Genomic DNA, 18,189 nt, shown 5'->3' with positions numbered 1-18,189 from the left:
TGTGGTACTGAGTACCATAGTTGGTAGTGGTAGATTTCATTAACCCAGTGTTTTATTACCACATTACTTACTGATGTCTTGAAGTGCCAAAACACATTTGGGCAACAGGTAGCCCACTTCATAATTTTACTATTTTACTCTCTTCTTATTTCATTTAGTTTAGCATGATATGGGTGATGTTTTCAATTATGTTGGACACCACGAAGAGATCTAATATTTGAGTATTTAGGTTTAAACTCATTAAGTTTAATGGAATGAATACATTGCTGAGAAACAATTAAACACAAGGTTAATGGATTCTGTGTTTCATCTCTGTCACAAAGACAACCATCAGGGATGCAATCTTAATTCTAAAAGCATGCACAAAAACACTCAAAACAATAAGTGGATAAACAGTGAAGTAGCAGCTATTTTCTATTTGATTCTGTGGAAGGTATCCAAGACATGGTCAGCTAGATCTGACTGACCATAGTGGTAGATATATTTCTTGTGAACATATGAGGATATATGAACATACGTTATCTTCATAACTCTGCTACTACTACTGTTCTTTCTTGTGGTTATATCAGTTGCTTTAATATTATTTTTTCTAGGTGTTTATCAGAACTTTCCAGACCCCCCTCCTCATATAATGTGACAGCTTGGTAAGAAAGCCATGATGCTAGACTCAATCAAATGCCTTGAAAATATCAAGCGTGACCACTTGAATATCTCAACTTTTCCATGGCCTTCATTCAAAGGTCAATGGAATTGGCTAGGAGATTTGTGGAATGAGAGTGACAGAACCATATTGATGATCATTTAGAAATTTGATGATTTTCTAAGTAGCAAAGCAGTTGGCTGTTGACATTGAAGCAATAGGTGATAGTTTGATGGTTGGCTCCTGTCTCCTTTTTTGGGAATAGGGTGGATAAAAGCTTGCTTCCAGACAGTTGGGTAGATGTCAGATGAGTATGATAGCTTGAAGAGATGATACAAGATGAGTGTGAGTTCTGGAGCATGAGCAAAAACAACAGGAGGTATCAGATACAGGAGACTTATGAAAAGCAAAGCTGCTGAGTTTTTTTTTTTGATGTCCTTATGGCAAAAGTTCAGAGAAGGCATAATGTAGATTGTTCATGGCACATTGGGAGGAGATCTGTCTTAGTTGTCTGTATGAGAGTTGGAGGAACAGAACTTTGGGGGGGGGGGGACTTCTGCCTTATCTTTAACTCTGCAGAGATTGTGGTCGAAAAAATTGCAGCTTATGTCGCGTGTATCCGAAAGATACATTCATTACTAGTATGTGTATGTGCTGAAATGCGATAAAAAAAAAAAAAACACTGCAAATATAATACATGGTTTATTTATTTTCAGTTACAATCTAGAAATTATTGAACAAAGAAACAAAAAAAAACTAAACCAATACTATACTGACATCGGAGTTCGCGGTATCTCTCGGATACTATTTACTATCAAATATCACTCACTTTTGCATTCGACTCTATCATTCTCATCATCAGACTCGGGTAACATTCGCTGAATCTCTTCAACATCTGATGGATTATCCAATTGATATATTTTTCCAGCCATTTTCAATGGTAAATTAAAAAAAACAAACAACTAAACCAATACTATACTGACATTGGAGTTCGCAGTATCCCTCAGATACAGTTTACTATCAAATATCACAAATCTTTACGTAACACATGTTAAATTAAACTAAACTGATGGCATAAACAGTGCGGAATATCACTCGTAATATATGTATGCACAGCTAGTCATGACCTCCACGCTATAACTGGATATGTGTAAGAATATTTATATTAAAACAATTGTTTGTATCTGTCAGATCAGCCGCATCCTCCACAGGGTTAAGAGTTGTTACCATTCTACCATCAGGACATAGGCAAGTTGGAAACATGGATGGACAGAAGTTATGTCCCACAGTCTTGGTGAGGGATCAGAAGACATGATTGCCATTGGTCAGGAAACAAGCTTAGGGCATTTGGCCTGTACAAAGTCTGCATTGGATATATGGATAACTTCTTTGAGTTGTTACAGGCTGTAGTGTATGCTGAATTAGAGGCAGGAGGTTTTGACTTCAGCCATTGGGCATATGCTAAATTTTTGGCTTGGACTGCTTTGGTATAGTTGGAGAGCGAACCAAGGTTTGGAAAGGGTTGAGGATTTTGAGTGAAGTTAGGAAAAAATACTCATCATAGCAAGAATAATTTCTGTTATTAGATCAGAGAAGATGCTAGGATCTGAAAAGCAGAAGCAATAATTAGATCATGGAGAGAGAAATAGTAGTCCTGAAGCTCATCTCAATTGGTACTGCTGTACTGCCACAGTATACAAGGCTGAGAATGACTAAGAGAAGGATGATCTCTACAAAAGGAGACATAGACAGGGTTATGGTTAGATATACCAAGAGGAGAGTTAACATCAGCAACAGATTTGGAGGGAGAGCTGGTTAAGGAAAGATTCAAGGTTTTGGTAGAATGATGAGGATTATCTGGAATTATGGTGAGTTGGTGGATAATTTGTGTTAAATCATTACTGATAACAAAGAGTTCAACTTCTTTATCAGCTTAGTCTGTAAAGTTGGAGAAGGGAAGTCAGTCTGAATTGCAGACTGGTCTGCAATCCAGGTCAGATAACCTTTGGCATAGGATATTAGACTTTATGAATACACAAGTCCTGCTCTTCTTGGCTTTATGGAAGATTAATGAGGAAAGTTGGGTGAGGTGAGAAGTTGCAGAGGATGCCATTTCTGGTTCAGTGATGAATAATATATCAAGTGTTGATGATTCATATGTGGTGGTATGCATCATTAAAATTGGAATTAAGACCTTTGGTTTATGGTGGAACTGAATACAAGGAAAAGTGAGTGATTTGTGGTGTACTACCACCCTCAGTGCTTGGTCCACTACTGTTTAATTTGTATGTCAGTTACATAAGAAATGATTTAAGAGGAAATATTCAATGAAGATGTGTACACAGTCTTGTCATAAATACTGTTGCAACTTCTACACACCCTTGCACTGCCCACAGAATTGCACGAACCTGGTTCTCTTAGTGGCTTTGTGCACAGCCAACATTCTCATGTTTATAGTAGAGAAAAAGTTGCCTAGCTGTACATGCTAACATGCAGTGGGGAGATTATGAGAACCATGTAGCTGTAATAGCACTTCACAAGTAATGCAGCCACCTGTTATTTTCAGATTGCTACAAACACTTGGGATCAGTAGGATGTTTGTGTATTGCATTATTAACTGTTATAGCGATACAGAAGACCTATCTGACTGCCAAAGAACAGGTTGATTGCTGCATTAGGACACAACAGCTTGTGAGGTCCGTGAAGGTATGCACCCTGCCATAATCCTGTGAGATCGCAGAAAGTGATGTCGTGAGAGATGAACGTTTCACAGGGATGATGTCGGATGTACTAACTGATGAATTGGGGAAAGGGGGGTACGAGAGCTTATCGTTCTACTGGACGCTTCTTATGGAACACCACAACTTATGGCAGAGGATAATAAAAATCAAAAGAACTTCTCCAGTGGTATGTGAACCCGGGCCGGTCGGAGAGTATCTGATGCTCCTAGGCAAAGAAAATTTAGGCGCTTCTATACATTGTCTCTTTCTATATATTTGTCATACTCACATAAGCACATGTACGCCTGCACATGTGGATATTTATAAAAATAAATAATCGCTCCTAGGCGATTGCCTAGGTTCGCCTAATGATAAAACCGTCTCTGATGTGAACAGATACACATATCCTCTTCACAGATGATATTTTCACATTAAAGAGTTGTTTAACCAAAACGATTGGGTATATGCCCTGGATGCAGTACGTGCCATAGCACCGAGGATTCAGAGAGGTCTTCACTCTACATTAGTGATGGTTTGGTGGGCATTACATTGGTGGGGGGGGATATCCAAGTTGCCTTTCTATGAGAAAGGGATCACAATCTCCTCCAAAGTATATCAAGATGCCATGCTGGAAAACCTGTGGTATGGCCCCTGAACAATACCTTGTTTCACAGTAGGCAGGAAACCTTCCAACAGGACTTGGCCTCTGCACACAAGGCAAGGACCACACAACAGTTGTTGGAAGTAAATGTGTCTCACCACATATCACCATCTGATTGGCTGTCCGGAAGTCCCAATCTGAATCAGTTGAACTTCAAATTGTGGTCAGAACTTGAGAGATTAGTTTTCAAGAAATGACACCTGAGCATCACTAGCCTGAATGTGGATTTGGAGTGAGCACTGGCAGCATTCTGTTGGATGTTGTGTATGCCACCATCGATATGTGGCCTCACAGACTTCAGCCGTGTGCGTGCATGTGTGTGAATGCAAAAGGAGGACATCTCTAACATATAGTAACATTAATGCTACTATATGCTGAAAGCTATAAATTATTTACTGATAGATTAAAAGTTTATGTGCTGTTCAAGTTGTAACAGTATTTATGGCTAGACTAAGTAGAGATTCTATACGAGGTTTAAATAGACTAGCAGTATGGGCAGAGGATAATAGCTCAAAGTTCAACATGGCCAAATGTAAAGTCATGCACTTTGGAATGATGACATCACAAACTGTGTACTACACTAATGGATTTTGGGAATAACTGTGGACAGGGAGTTGAAGTTTAGAGAGCATATTTCAAAGGTTGCTAAAATAAAAGATCAGGTTATATGGTTGTTAAAGAAGACATTTTGGACTACCTCATGCAGATCTAGTTGTCTGGATTCCATTAAGTGGAGGAGGTGGTGGAGGTAGTGGAGGGGATCCAGAGGTGAGTTGTAGTAAGTCTATGGAATGCCTTCTATGAAGATAGATTTGAAGGTCTGTGAGCTCTTCAAAGACTAGTTGATATAAAAGAAAGAGGGGACACAAAGAAGGAAGAGTTATTAAAGGAGTTTTATGAGATTAATGCCAAATACTTTTTTCAGTACATGACAGGAAGGGAGAGAACAAGGGGTCAGTCACTCCTCTAAGTTGTGTAAGAGTGTGGTTAGCAATGGTGTTAGTACTAGATTTTTTGTGTGGAGAGTGGTGAATGGGCGAGATGGGTTACTAAAGATAGTGGTAAGTGATTCATCAGTGAATGAGTTCACCCATGAATAGGTATTGTGTGAACAATGGTTAGTGTGGACCTCCTGCAATGTGTCTTGACTCCATGGAGATGCTCAAGAAAATAATAATAATAATTACTTAATGTATGTGAAAAGAAAACTGAGGAAAATAATTAGTAATATAAAATTCAGTGGGAAAATAAAAAATTTATGAAAAAGAGAAGATAGAATGAAATAAAGTATCGATAGAATGGATTAAAAAAAAAAAAGAATAGTTAAATTTGCAAGAAACTAGAAACTAAGAGTAGAAAAGAAGAATTTTCTCTAGAGCTAATGCAGACTTACCAGAATCTTTTAATACAATTTTCTCTTTTCGGGACTTTTTTTGGATCTACTATGAAATTTGCACACACTTTTTATAATAAAGTAACAGCTGAGTTGGATGAAGGAAATGGCTATACAGTGATGCTGCTAGATTTTGAAACAGCATTTAACAGGGTGCTACATGGAACTCTGATGCAAAGGGCAGTGGATATAAGGGTGGTTGATGGACAGATACCAAAGCAGTATATGGAGGAGCAGAATCCATGGTAAGACAGATGATTAGTGTACTTTGGCTACTGCCATTTAATTTGTATATTAATTATATAGGAAATGATTTGAAGAAAAATATTCATTTGTTTACTGATGATTCAAAATTGGGTAGTGGAAGAGTTAAGCTTGTAGAGAACTTGAAGAATGATTTGAATAAGCTGACAATAGGGGCATAAATAACTGGTGTCAATTTAATGTGGAAAAGCATCAAGTTATGCATTTTGGGATGAAAAGATTACAAGTTGTGTACTTTCTCAAAATTATACTCCAGAAAATTGATAAAGGATTTGGGATGCTGGTGTTATAGCAAGTTAAAGTTCTGAGGGCATATCACAAAAGTGATCAGGGCTGCTCATAGGCTTACATAGTTATTGAAGAGCACACTAACAAGCAGAAACAAGTTATCATTACTCTTTATAAGCTTTTGATGTTGCCATATCTGAATTACTGTTCTCAGTCTGGGTCACCTGGATTCGTGGTATGTGGAAATGGGGAGAGGATTCAGACGTGAGTGTGTGACTAAGATAGTTGTGGTCTGTGGAATGTTCACTGCAAAGATAGTTTAATGGATTGCATAAGTTGGGTTGATAGGTGGAAAAGAGAGGATTATGATACAAATGTTTCAGTTACTGACATTGTAATTTATAGATTGATGCAATAGACATTTTTTAGTGCTTGGCTAGAGGAACAGAATAAAGGATCATTGCTGGAAATTGAATAAAACACTGGTTAGCAAGAGCATCAGGAGTAGATGGATATTTTTGCTTGGAGAGTGATAAATGAATGAATAGAATGAATTTCCAGAATATTTTGTGAGTGCTTTCTTAGTGAACATTTTCTTAGAGGTATGATTTTTATTATGTGGATAGTGTGGGCTTCAAACTGCATGGAGATTTCCTTTGTAATAATATTATGTTCTGAATTTTTTTTTTATCCTTGCATACGCACATGCTGATTGAATCAGTTTTTTTCTCTCCCTCTAAATTTTATTACTGAACACATATGGTTTGGTTGTCAATTCAAAATTCTTGCATTTTTTTTCTCTTCTCTAGTAATATTTATATTACTAGAGAAAATTGTTTTATTAATATCTCTAACAATTTTATTAATATCTCTGGTTATGAGTCCACAGATTCCAGATGATAGTAGAACTCTCATAGTACTCATCTATAAAAATGGAAATAAAACTGAATGTGAGAATTACAGAGGAATTTCCTTACTTATTGTTCCAGGTAAGATTTATAACATACTTGAGAAGAGGCTAAAAATATTGTTGAAGAGAAACTTGGAGAAATACAAACTGGGTTCTTGCCAAATGGAATTTTGTGGATCAATTTTTTACTTTAAGGTAAACAGAGAAATCATAGGAATCAAAGATTGTCATGTAAGTTATCCAATCTGGAAATGGCATACAAGGTTTTAAGAAAAAACTCTTCAAGACTATAATTATATGTTGTAAATGGGATGCTATATATAGTAATATTTAGACTATATTTAAGTTGTAAGTCAGCAATAAGAATCGAAGATGGTTTGATATAAAATCATGTTATGACAAGAGTTCACACTTGCTGTTGTTATTCATCATCTGCTGTATGTGGATAACATTATGAAGGAAAGCCATTAAAGATATCAAAATTTACTTTATACAGATGATGTTATACTCCTAAATAAATACAATACAAGTTTGCAAGATTCCTTAAATAAATTGAAGAATTGTAACAAATTTGAAAATAGGAAGTTAAAAATATCATCTGCATGGAGAGCCTATATTATTAAGCTATATTATTATTATATATAGAAAAAGTAAAACATTTCAATGGTTATCGTCATAATTTTTTTAGTGAAGGTGACAAATTAAATATGGAAATAAACAATTAGAATAAGCAAAGCTAGTAATGGAGAGCTAATTGAATAAATTTATGTGGAATAGAGAATAGCCAAACACTAAACAAGTGGTATACAAAACAGTAATGTTCAAATTAATTTTAAGTTATGGATCTGATAGCTGTGTTAGAAATAAAATGGTTAATCAAAGGCTAGAGAACACATATATAGGAATTCTGAGAAAAATATAGTGGAGTGAACAGATGACATCATTAGCAGAGCCATAAAAATGAAGATATTATGAAGGTGCTTGACTGTCAGAATTCGAGAATGTGTAAATAGAGTTAATGAGTGTGTGACATGGTCACTTAAACAAAGTAGAAGAAGAAAGATTAGCATATTAGGCATTTCATGGTAGGAAGATCAAGATCTAAGTGGATTGATGTACCAAGAAGTGTTTTAGAAGGGCCAAAACATAAGATCTGACAATATTGGTGTCCCAACAAATATCAGACTAATTTGGAAGAAAATTGTCAGTAAGAAGTTAGAAGGGTGAGGAAAATTCGAAGATACTCATTCTTGGGGAGGGTGGGAATCTCAAGTTAGAATCATCTTTTCTTAATAATGAAGTTGAAAGAAAAGTTAAGGAGCCTAATAATAATAATAATTATTATTATCCTTATGATCAATCTATGATGCATAGATTGATTATAAGGATATGGGAAATAAGAATATAGCTTAAGCACTGGAAGAAGTCAGTTTTTATATGAAGGACTGCAATAACTGTAGAATTATAGAGATTAGAGATTATGTCTCATGCAAGCAACATTCTACTAAAGATTATTCTAAATAGGAATGAAGCCAATGTTGAAGCTGAGATGCCTGAAGAACAGGTAGATGTCAGAAAAGGTAATGGTACAAACTTGAATCTTTGCCTTAGTCAAATCATTGAAAAGTATAGTGAGTTTAGATTTCCTTTAATAATCTGCACTTCATAGACTACTCTAGAGCTTTTGACTCTATTCAGTATGTGAAATTGTAGGAAGTAATGGGTTTTCTTCAAACCTGTTTTATACCTCGTATCTCTAGTGCCCTCTTTCACTCAAAACTTTCTGCCCGACTCCTGATTCATTCCTATCTTTCTGGAATCTTCCGTACGATTGCCACGTCTTCCCAGAAAAAACATTGTGCGCGTGCCATTCGCACGTAAGCAAATTGCCGTGGGCTACAATTTATCCGAGGTTGTCGTTAATGGACTTTGATCCTTCTTTATTATGCTCTAACATATATCTTATAGAGAAACTTCTTACATTATAATCCTTTTAACAAAAAAATGACATCTTTCACCTTTAATTAATATTACAAGGTTTGTATTGGTACAATTCTTTAAACAGACTTGGTATCTTCACTTATTTACAAGCAATTCTCCTTTTAGTTTTTTTTCTTTTTCTTGTTAAATTCTGAATGAGATATTTCTTAGTAAAAATATTTTCATTCAAAATTCAACATCTGTGTGCTGAACAGAAATCCAGCAGGCACTTACCATTATTATTAGCTTTGTCCTTCAGATTTTTCTAAAACACTTTTATGTCTTAATTTTATTATGGGACCAGCTTTTCATTTCTTTCATATCTTAGCTGCCTTCTCTAATGACTCAAAAAAATTTCTATCATACTTCCTCAGGAGATCCTTCTCATCTCATCTTCCTTTTACCCTCTTTTACCTTGCGGTGTCAGCACCACATGTACAAATAATTCTCATTGTTCACTTTCCCATTTTGAAATTTCTCTACATAACTCTACTGGAAATTGCCTGCCAATCATTCCTGTTTGGTGTTGAATGCTATTGCTACTCCTTCCGTCCCCTGATTACTGTTGCCTGAATGCAACATCTCATGTTTGTTATTTAGCAGGATCTCATCTGTTTGTCTTCTTTATCTTAGTGACACCATTTATGTCCATGTAGCACTTTTAGTCTTCTGCCAGATCAATTTCTTTTCCATTGATACTTCTTATGTTGATGGTGACTATCTTCAGTTCTGCTAATGTTAAGTTTGTTCCAGTAGCTACTTTTCACTGTTCATCCTAGTTCTCTGTTGAATGGAAGGCATGTTTGGGGAATGCCTCAGCTTTCATGTTGTACTGTCTTGTTTCTGATTAACTCACTGAGCACGATCAGTTTGAAAGATATTAAAAAATAAAATAAATAAAAAGTAAACAGTATAGGTCTTATCAGCAACAAAACTTAAAGTTATAAATGCTTTGGAAGCACTATCCTGTCTAACATCATCCAATTTCAAGTTACAGACAAAATCAAAAATTCTCCTGGAGGACTGTTTAGTATGCAGCTGAGCTTATTTTTTCCAAGTCAGTGTTTCACTGACTTGTAAAAAAAAAAAAAAAAACGTGTGTGTAATCTTGCAGATCTGATGGTTTAAATTCAGTATATTACAAATCAGTATGTAAAACTGTTCAAATAATGGATTTGAAATGTCTGTTCTTTTTTCAGTCATTTGTCTAAAAAAAAAAATAGATATTAAATATTTTTTTCCTCAGCCAAATGACAAAGTGTTTATGAGAGTATAACCTTCAGAATTGCTTAGGTATGGCATTACTTAAAAGACTTTGTCCATAAACCCATACATTTCACTGACATGGCAGCTGTTTTGAACTATCTGGTTCTCCTCAAAAAGGCTTGGTAGTAAAAAGATTATCCATTCTTTTTTTACACATGTATTGAAACTATAAAGTTTGGGAAAATACATCTTATGAGAGTATAGCCATCTACATTATAGTTGCCTAGGTATTGGAATATTTCTTTGAAAATGGAAAAAAGTGCAGCATTTGCATGGGGAATATAAAAGCTATAACTGTTATTAATGTACTCAGAATTTACATAACTTCAAATCTTTGTTCTTTGCAGTATCTCTGCAAGCCTAGTGTTCAAGCTTGTGTGCTGATTGTTACTTTTATTGGTATTTTTAGGAAGGAGATGGTAATGCAGATGATATAATAACTAAAATATTTTAAGTAATAAAATGAGTTTAAGAGAAGGTATGGTAGTTGTTGTAGGTATGGCCTTTCTCTCGGTGGGTCCTTGACTCTCAGGAGGTCTAATGATGATAATAATTCCACTGTAGGAACATTACAGGTAACGATATGCACACAAGCACTACGTGACTAAGTGAGACTAAAGTAGAGAATCAAAGTCCTAAATTGCACTACCACCTTATAGACTAGATTAAGTATTTGTGGCCAGTGGGTTAATGATCTGAGTATGAGTGTTTCTCACGTGTGAGGAAGTTTTAGGCATTCTAATTTGTCAAGTTTTTTTATAGAAAGGTGGATTTCTAGAACAGCCTTTCATACTTGTAGTTGTTATTGTGAAGTAGGGTGGTCTTTTTCTAATATATCCTATGGTGGGTACCTAAGGCATGGTCTACAGCAGCGTTTCCCAAACTATGTTTTGCGGAACACCAGTGTTCCATGGAAAGTGAATCAAGTGAACAATAATCAAGTGTTCTGTGAAAAATTATCAAAATTAATATGAGCTTGAAATGGTTTTAAATGCTGTGCCAAGTTCAAACATGTTTTAAAATCAGGCACTCCTCACTTTGCATGTGGATTGTGCTATTAAGGCCAGCGCATGCTGGTCTTGACTCAGCTGCTGGCTGACAGCTACCTGCAGTTGCCGACACCTCTGAGCGCAAGTAAAGTACAGAGGTATCTATTCTAGGAAACGTGCGATCACAAGCAAGGTCGATGCGCTGCAGCCCAGCATGCCTGTGGTGTGCACTTAGCTTTACATCGAGTGCGAGACTGATGATTCTCGACTCTAACCAAGATGTTCTGTTAAAATTTCAGGATTTGGGAAGTGTTCTGTTGGTAAGAAAAGTTTGAGAAATGCTGGTCTACACAGTGGTCTGAGCAGCCAGTCATTATTTGTGCTCAGAGATCCTGGTGTGGACTGTTCTGATTGTTTGACAATAGTAGAACAGATTGTAGCTACAGGACATTCTGTAGACACCAGGCAGGATCTAGGGACTGGAACCAGTCTTTAAGAAAGCAGATAAGGGATTCCATTTTTTGTGTAGTCTTAAGGTAGTCACCAGAATTATGATGTTCAGATTTGTCTTGGATATTTTGGTTGGTGATGGATTTACTGTAGTCTTTGTTTTGGAGGAGAAGGTGAATTACAATGTTCGTTTCTGATCTAATGGGGATTGTAGCCATTTGCTAAGAAGGTATTGTGTATGGGATTAAGTTCAGTTACAAATGTATTATTATCAGAGCATATCAATTGTCCCCTTTTGTTTTATGCTGAAGTAAGGTAGCTGTCAAAGACAAATTTTTAATTGAATTTTTGAGTTATGAAAGGAACTCAACATTTTATATCACAGAATGAAAAGGAGTTGGAATTTGTTTACGGAAAGCAAGAATATGTATAAAATAGCATATCTAATGAACATCTGTGAGCTAATGATGCAAGTGTGTGCCATTTTAAAGGATCAAATCTATAATTATCACACTTCTGGGAAAAAATCCTTCAAAATGAAATGCAGATTATGGATTTCAAAAATTGTTATAAAAATGTTTTTGTGAAAAGTTGTTTGCTCTTGACAGGTCATTTCACTGCAAACATTTGTAATATACTTGAAGTTGGCAAAAGCAATTTCTTGATATGATCAGCAGTATTGATATAAAAGTAGAGTTTCACATGCCAATAATAAATTCTGGATCAGATGCAGTTTGGACTATTCACTTTCTTCAGAAGTTTTGAAATTTTTACTTCCAGTTGCAATGAGATTCTTGTGTAAATGATTGCATTTGCTTACAAAAACAAGTATTGGAATAAATTAAACATGGAGAATGATTTTTGTGCAGGTACTACAACAATTCCAAGGATACAACAGCAAACCAAATACAAGTTTATTTAATCAGGTGAAACTCCTTTCTGTTTCCTAAAATACTAGATATTACTTGTTTTTCTGAATAATATCTTATTTGTTTCTTTTATTTTTGTAATCTCTACAAGTAAGCTTTTTTTTAGAATGCATATTAATTGATTTGTTTACTTTGAATGAAATTATATATGTGTATATATATATGTTGCAAGGGCAGATCTAAATAAAATTTTCAGGGTGTAAAAATGTTCAAGGAAAATAAAACAAATCATGACTTATTTAAAAAAAAAAAAATCACAGGGTGACAAATTCTCATGTTTTTAAATTACCTTAAGTTGCAAAGGTTTACTGACTTATTAAAATGGATTACTATTTTGAAAAGGTTAGGAATTTGCTGCCTTACACAAGGTGAGTCAAAAGGAATGAATTTGGTACCATCATTGCCACAGCTATTGATGTTAGTCTTCTGGCAAAGGCTTTGCTTACAAGATGTCTGAATGGCTTGAATTATCTAATCCTTAGTCCATCTGCAGTATTAATGTATTGTGTCCAACCTTCAGAGATGTCATATATATATATATATATATGATCTGTAATTCTGTTCATCTGTAATTTTGTAGTTTAATTCACTACACAAGAAGAAAATAAGATATTTATTTAACTGTTCATATTTTGTTTTTTTATACCATTTATCTTCAAAGCACAGACAGTTTGTCACAATATGCAAATCATATCAATCAGTTATTAGTTGGAATTGTTTAAAATTGTAATGAACAACACAAAGCACTGAGATCCTAAACTTCTCTTTATCTGTTGTTGGATAAAGAAAAGTTTATGAATATTCAATCTATCTTAAAATGACTGACTCCAAATTTCAAATTAAACACAGCCATACCTGTTGAGATTTGATGAATGTCTCATAGCTGCTGCTGCTGATTTCAAAGTCTCTGACTTCTAATGACTTCTGTGTAGCACTTTGGTTTTCTTCCATCTAATGCTGTGTGAAGGGATATATAAAGCATCATGTAACGTTAAGTAACGTTAAGACAGGGATGAATATATTTCTTATGTTCTCCAAAACAGATGTCAATAGATTATCCTGTTTATCCATATCACTGTACTTATGAGTCAGTTCATAAGTACAGTGTACTTCATACACTTCTTAGGTGAATGGATGAGGGTTGCAAGTTTCATATATGGTTTAAATGTGGTGTGGAATCTAGAAGTGGAACACAGATAACCCTGCTTCTGTGGAGCACACAGAAGCAGGGTTGCCTGTTGTAATGATGCTACTTTACCACGGAACTCACTTACCTTTGCCACACATTTTTAGCGAGTGGCAAAGTTTATTGTTATATGATATCTCCATGGAGTCTGAAGACTCATTGTATGAAACCCCCACTAATGTTTACACACACACATGAAATCTATCATACCTCTCCTTAAATCATTTACTGTCAGGGTACCCACAACTAATTTTGACAATCCATTCCACTTATTCGAAACTCTCCAGGCAAAAATCTAGCTTGCGCACCCCTACTAACCACCCTTACCCAACTTCCACAGATCACCCCTAGTTCTCTATTTGTCATATATTGAAAAATTTTTTTTGCATCAATTTTATAAATCCCGTTTAACATCTTATAGGTATCTATCATATCCTCTCTTCTCTGTCTATCAACTAAACTTAGTAGCCCACACACCTTCAACTTGTCCCCATAAGGAGCATTCTACAGACTTGTCACCAACTTGGACACTTGTATCTGAATCCCCTCTATCACCTCCTGATCCTGAAAGAAACCCAGGTGACCAAATCTGTGCTTAGTAGTCAAGATGCAGCTGAATCATAGTTATAAAGAGGGATAATAACCTCCCTATCTTTACTTGTTAGTGTGTTTTTCAACATCCAAGTAATCCTTGGAGCTATTTTATCAACTTTTGCAATATGCTCTCTGAATTTCAACTGTCTGCCCACCAATATCCCTAAGTCCCTAGTCTCATCCATTTCCTCAAATCCAATACCATTAATGTGATACACCATATGCAACCTTTTTGACTTGAGGTGCATAACCTTACATTTTGCATCATTAAATCAGCAATCATTATCCTTTTTCCACAATGCCAATTTATTTAAATCATCCTGCAGGATAACTACTGGGGAGGATAATAAATTTAGTTTAATCCTTTATCCAAGTGTGAGCAAACAAAGTTTGCGCCTGAAAGTATCTTCAGGACTGGGTTAAGGTGATACAACACCAGGGCAACTCGTTGCAAAGGTGGAGCAACTGGGGAGGATAATAGCTTTATCAACTATTACCCTCCCCAGTTTTGCATCATCAGCAAACAACTGAATATCTCCTTTTAAATCTTTCCTTATATCATTGATGTACAAATTAAATAGTACTGGCCCTAGTACAGAAGTCCCTAAGTCATTAACTGGAGACTAACTGGAGAACTCTGTACTCCAGTTAGTCACCCTCATTCTCCTCAATTCCTCTCCACCATATACTGCTCTTTGGTGTTTGTCTGTTAGCCACCCCTTATCCATACTACTTTACTAGCTTCATATCTATTCCCCATTTACTCCAGTTTTTGTAATAGTAATCCATATGGTATTCAGTCAAATGCCTTTTGCAAAGTCCACATTATCATGACATAGCCATTTCCTTTATCCAATTCTATTGTCACTTTATTATAAAATGTGAGTAAATTACTAAGACAGGACATACCCTTTACAAAACCATTCTATAGAATATATATATGATACCTATCCTATAGAATAGGTATCGTATTAGGTATCGTATACCTATTCTATAGAATAGGTATCGAATAGGTATCGTATGCCTATTCTATAGAATAGGTATCGTATTAGGTATCGAATAGGTATCGTATACCTATTCTATAGAATAGGTATCATATACCTATCAACCCACTGTTGGGTTTTACCTTTAACCAACTTTTCCAATACTTTAACAACCACTTTTGATATATTAATTGGTTTGTAGTTTCCTACTTCTGTCTTGGAGCCATCTTTATGCAATATTACTATCTTACCCTCTTTCCACTTCCTTGGAACTGTGTCAGAGCTGAGACTTACATTGAACATCACTATCAGAATTCTCTTACACATTAATTTAGTACATGGCCTGACATGCCATCCAATCCCATTGTTGTATTCACATTGATATTTTTCAATATGCTAAAGACCTCCTGTTCATCTACCTCAATTTTGATATGCATCTGTCACATCAGCAACTACAAAATATCCCTCTGGATTATACACTTTTGTAAAATGATCACTCCACAACTCAACTATTTCTTTAGCCTCTGTTGCCTGTCCCTACCATAGTAATTTTCCCTGTTACTTACTACATAATAAAAAAAGTAAAAAAAATTTTGGATTTAGCTTGGCCTGCTTAGCTAATTTTCTCTCATAATCTGATTTATCCTTTCTTACCATAATAGTCGCTCTTCTTGCTTGTACTTTGTACTGCTCATGAGTATGCTGATTGACTTTTTCTTTTTTACTTTTTTCAGTAGTTTTTTTTTTTTTTTTTTTTGAGTAGAGATATACTACATAATTTTATTAAGCAACTTCCCAGAAGAAGACTGCATGGTCACTTTCCCTGATTAGAAACATAATTTCTACCTTGGTTATGCTATTACCAGATTCAGCACTCTCAAACCCTTAGTCCCCTTTCTAACATGTTTTAAGTAATTATTCCTTAGCAAGTGTATAAATTCCACTTTCACTTTGCCTTGTCCCCTTTCCTCCTTCCATTCCATGTTCCCCTAGTTGAAGTTTTCCATAATAATTGTTCAGCCTGCACCTGTTGTGCTAAATTTCTGATTCATGGCATCTGCATTTTCTTTTTGAACTCCTGGTCTATAGCAGCAACTAACAATGTATATTTTGTGCTATTGGCCTTTGTTTCAAGACAGCCTCAAATGAACCATCTCTCCCAGACCTAAAATCCTTTTTAATTTCTAATTTTGTTGGCTGTAGTTCTTCGGCTATCATTAGGAATATCCTACCTGAAAATGCAATGCTAGAAGTATCGGAAATAAGGAAGAGGAGTTTTTGGCTTTGGTCAGTCTACTAGGCCAAAAATTATGGACATTAGTGAGACCTGATTGACAGAAAATTATATAGTTAAGGAATAGAACGTAACTATTCTGTCAACAAGGTCTCACTAATGCCCATAATTTTTGGTCTAGTAGAGCTGACCAATGTCAAAAACTCCTCTTCCTTATTTCTGATACTTCTGGCATTTATGTACATGCATTTCAACATACCCTGGGATCCACAATTACCTTGTGTAATGTTATTACCAACCCATTTGAATCTGAAACCTGTGAAATTGTATTCAGCATTGCATAATCTTTTCTGTACTCACATTCATTTATCGCAAAGGTGGCCAGACACATGCTTTATTGCATTCCCCCCACATCTCTAGTTTTTCCCTGGTTTTGCACTTCCTAACTCTCACTAAACAACACTTTCTCCAAACATCTAACTCCAGAACCATTCAGATGTAATCCATCAGGTATGTATAAGTCCTTTTGTCCATCACATTCACTCTATATATTTATAAACTGCACATTATTCCTCCTGCACAATCTTCTCATTGACTCCTTAGCAATCATGGCCCTTCTAAACTTTCCAGTCATACTGAGGCAGCTGAGTCACAATTTTTACTTTCTTACTCTTCATTTTTGCTTCTTTCAACAATTTCATATCTTCTCTCATTGCATATTTCTCCCCTTTCAAATCATTTGTTCCTGCCAAAACAATCAACTCTTTCACTTCTCCCTTCTGCAAACTAAAAGCTTTACTGACATCCTTCCTTCATTCTCTAATACCTCTCCTATCCCATATATTCATGATACATCTGAAAAGATACCCAGAATGCTAATAAATATAGGTTCCACACTACATTCAAATCATATGTGAAGCTAGCAACCCTCCTGTCAAAACATCAACTCTTTCACTTCTCCCTTTTGCAAACTAAAAGCTCCTCTAATACACCTCCCCTATCCCACATATTCAGGATACATCTGAAAAGATACCCACAATGCTAATAAATATAGGTTCCACACTACATTCAAATCATATGTGAAACTAGCAACCCTCGGCTGTGTTCAACTAATGACACTCCATTTATCACCTCAAGAAAAGTGTATGAAGTGTCCTGTATTTATGAAGTGGCTTACTAGGGATAGACAGGATGATCTCTTGATATTCACCTTATAGAATATAGAAATATATTTGTTGATCATTACAACAAGTTGAGACTGGTTGGTCTAGTGATTAGCTTACTCGCTTTCCAACCGACAGGTCACAGGTTCAATTCCCGCTGTGGACATCAATGTTTGCGATTGTCTTTAGGTGGGAGATGAATTTCATTGCCTGGTGTGATGAAAAAATCCTTAGCCCACCCTGCTTCTTGGAGACCTGAAGTGGGTTGAAAGAGTTCCATGTTTGGTCTCTAGAGTGATGTTTCTGGGCTATGTAAAAAATAAATAAAAAATTATGAAAAATATATAAAATTAATAAAAAATAGGGGAAAAAATCCTTAGCCCACCTATAGTAGAAATGTACTGTAGGTTTATTTATAACCCTTTAGGTGGGGGGGGACACAAAAAAAAATAATAAAAAAAACCCAGTTTTTTTTAGATACCTCTTCATATAAAATTATATGAAAGAAAACCAAAGTGCCACGTTGAAGTCATTACGAGTCAGAGATATTTCTTTGGAATCAGTAGCAGCTATGAAACATATCCTAAACTTCAACAAGT

General features: G+C 35.5%; 1 protein-coding gene across 3 annotated transcripts in view; it reads left to right on the top strand.

Moving 5' to 3' along the window:
- LOC150101947 (DNA-binding protein P3A2-like) overlaps positions 1-18,189 on the top strand; it is a 224,591-nt gene that overhangs the window by 52,287 nt on the left and 154,115 nt on the right. For 2 of the 3 annotated variants that reach the window (XM_090400038.1, XM_090400039.1), the window contains exon 4: positions 12,371-12,427. The exons of the other annotated variant lie outside the window; for it this stretch is intronic. In XM_090400038.1, the coding sequence (XP_090256164.1) occupies positions 12,371-12,427 (57 nt within the window). The remainder of the gene's footprint in view (positions 1-12,370; positions 12,428-18,189) is intronic. 3 annotated transcript variants of the gene reach the window in all.

The sequence above is a fragment of the Typopeltis vanoorti genome, chromosome 11 (assembly GCF_054136105.1).
Source record: "Typopeltis vanoorti isolate ZY-2024b chromosome 11, IOZ_Tvanoo_1.0, whole genome shotgun sequence".
Lineage (NCBI taxonomy): Eukaryota > Metazoa > Arthropoda > Arachnida > Uropygi > Thelyphonidae > Typopeltis > Typopeltis vanoorti.
The sequence above is the reverse complement of the archived record's forward strand: the minus strand, read 5'-3'. Positions and strand labels throughout refer to the sequence as shown.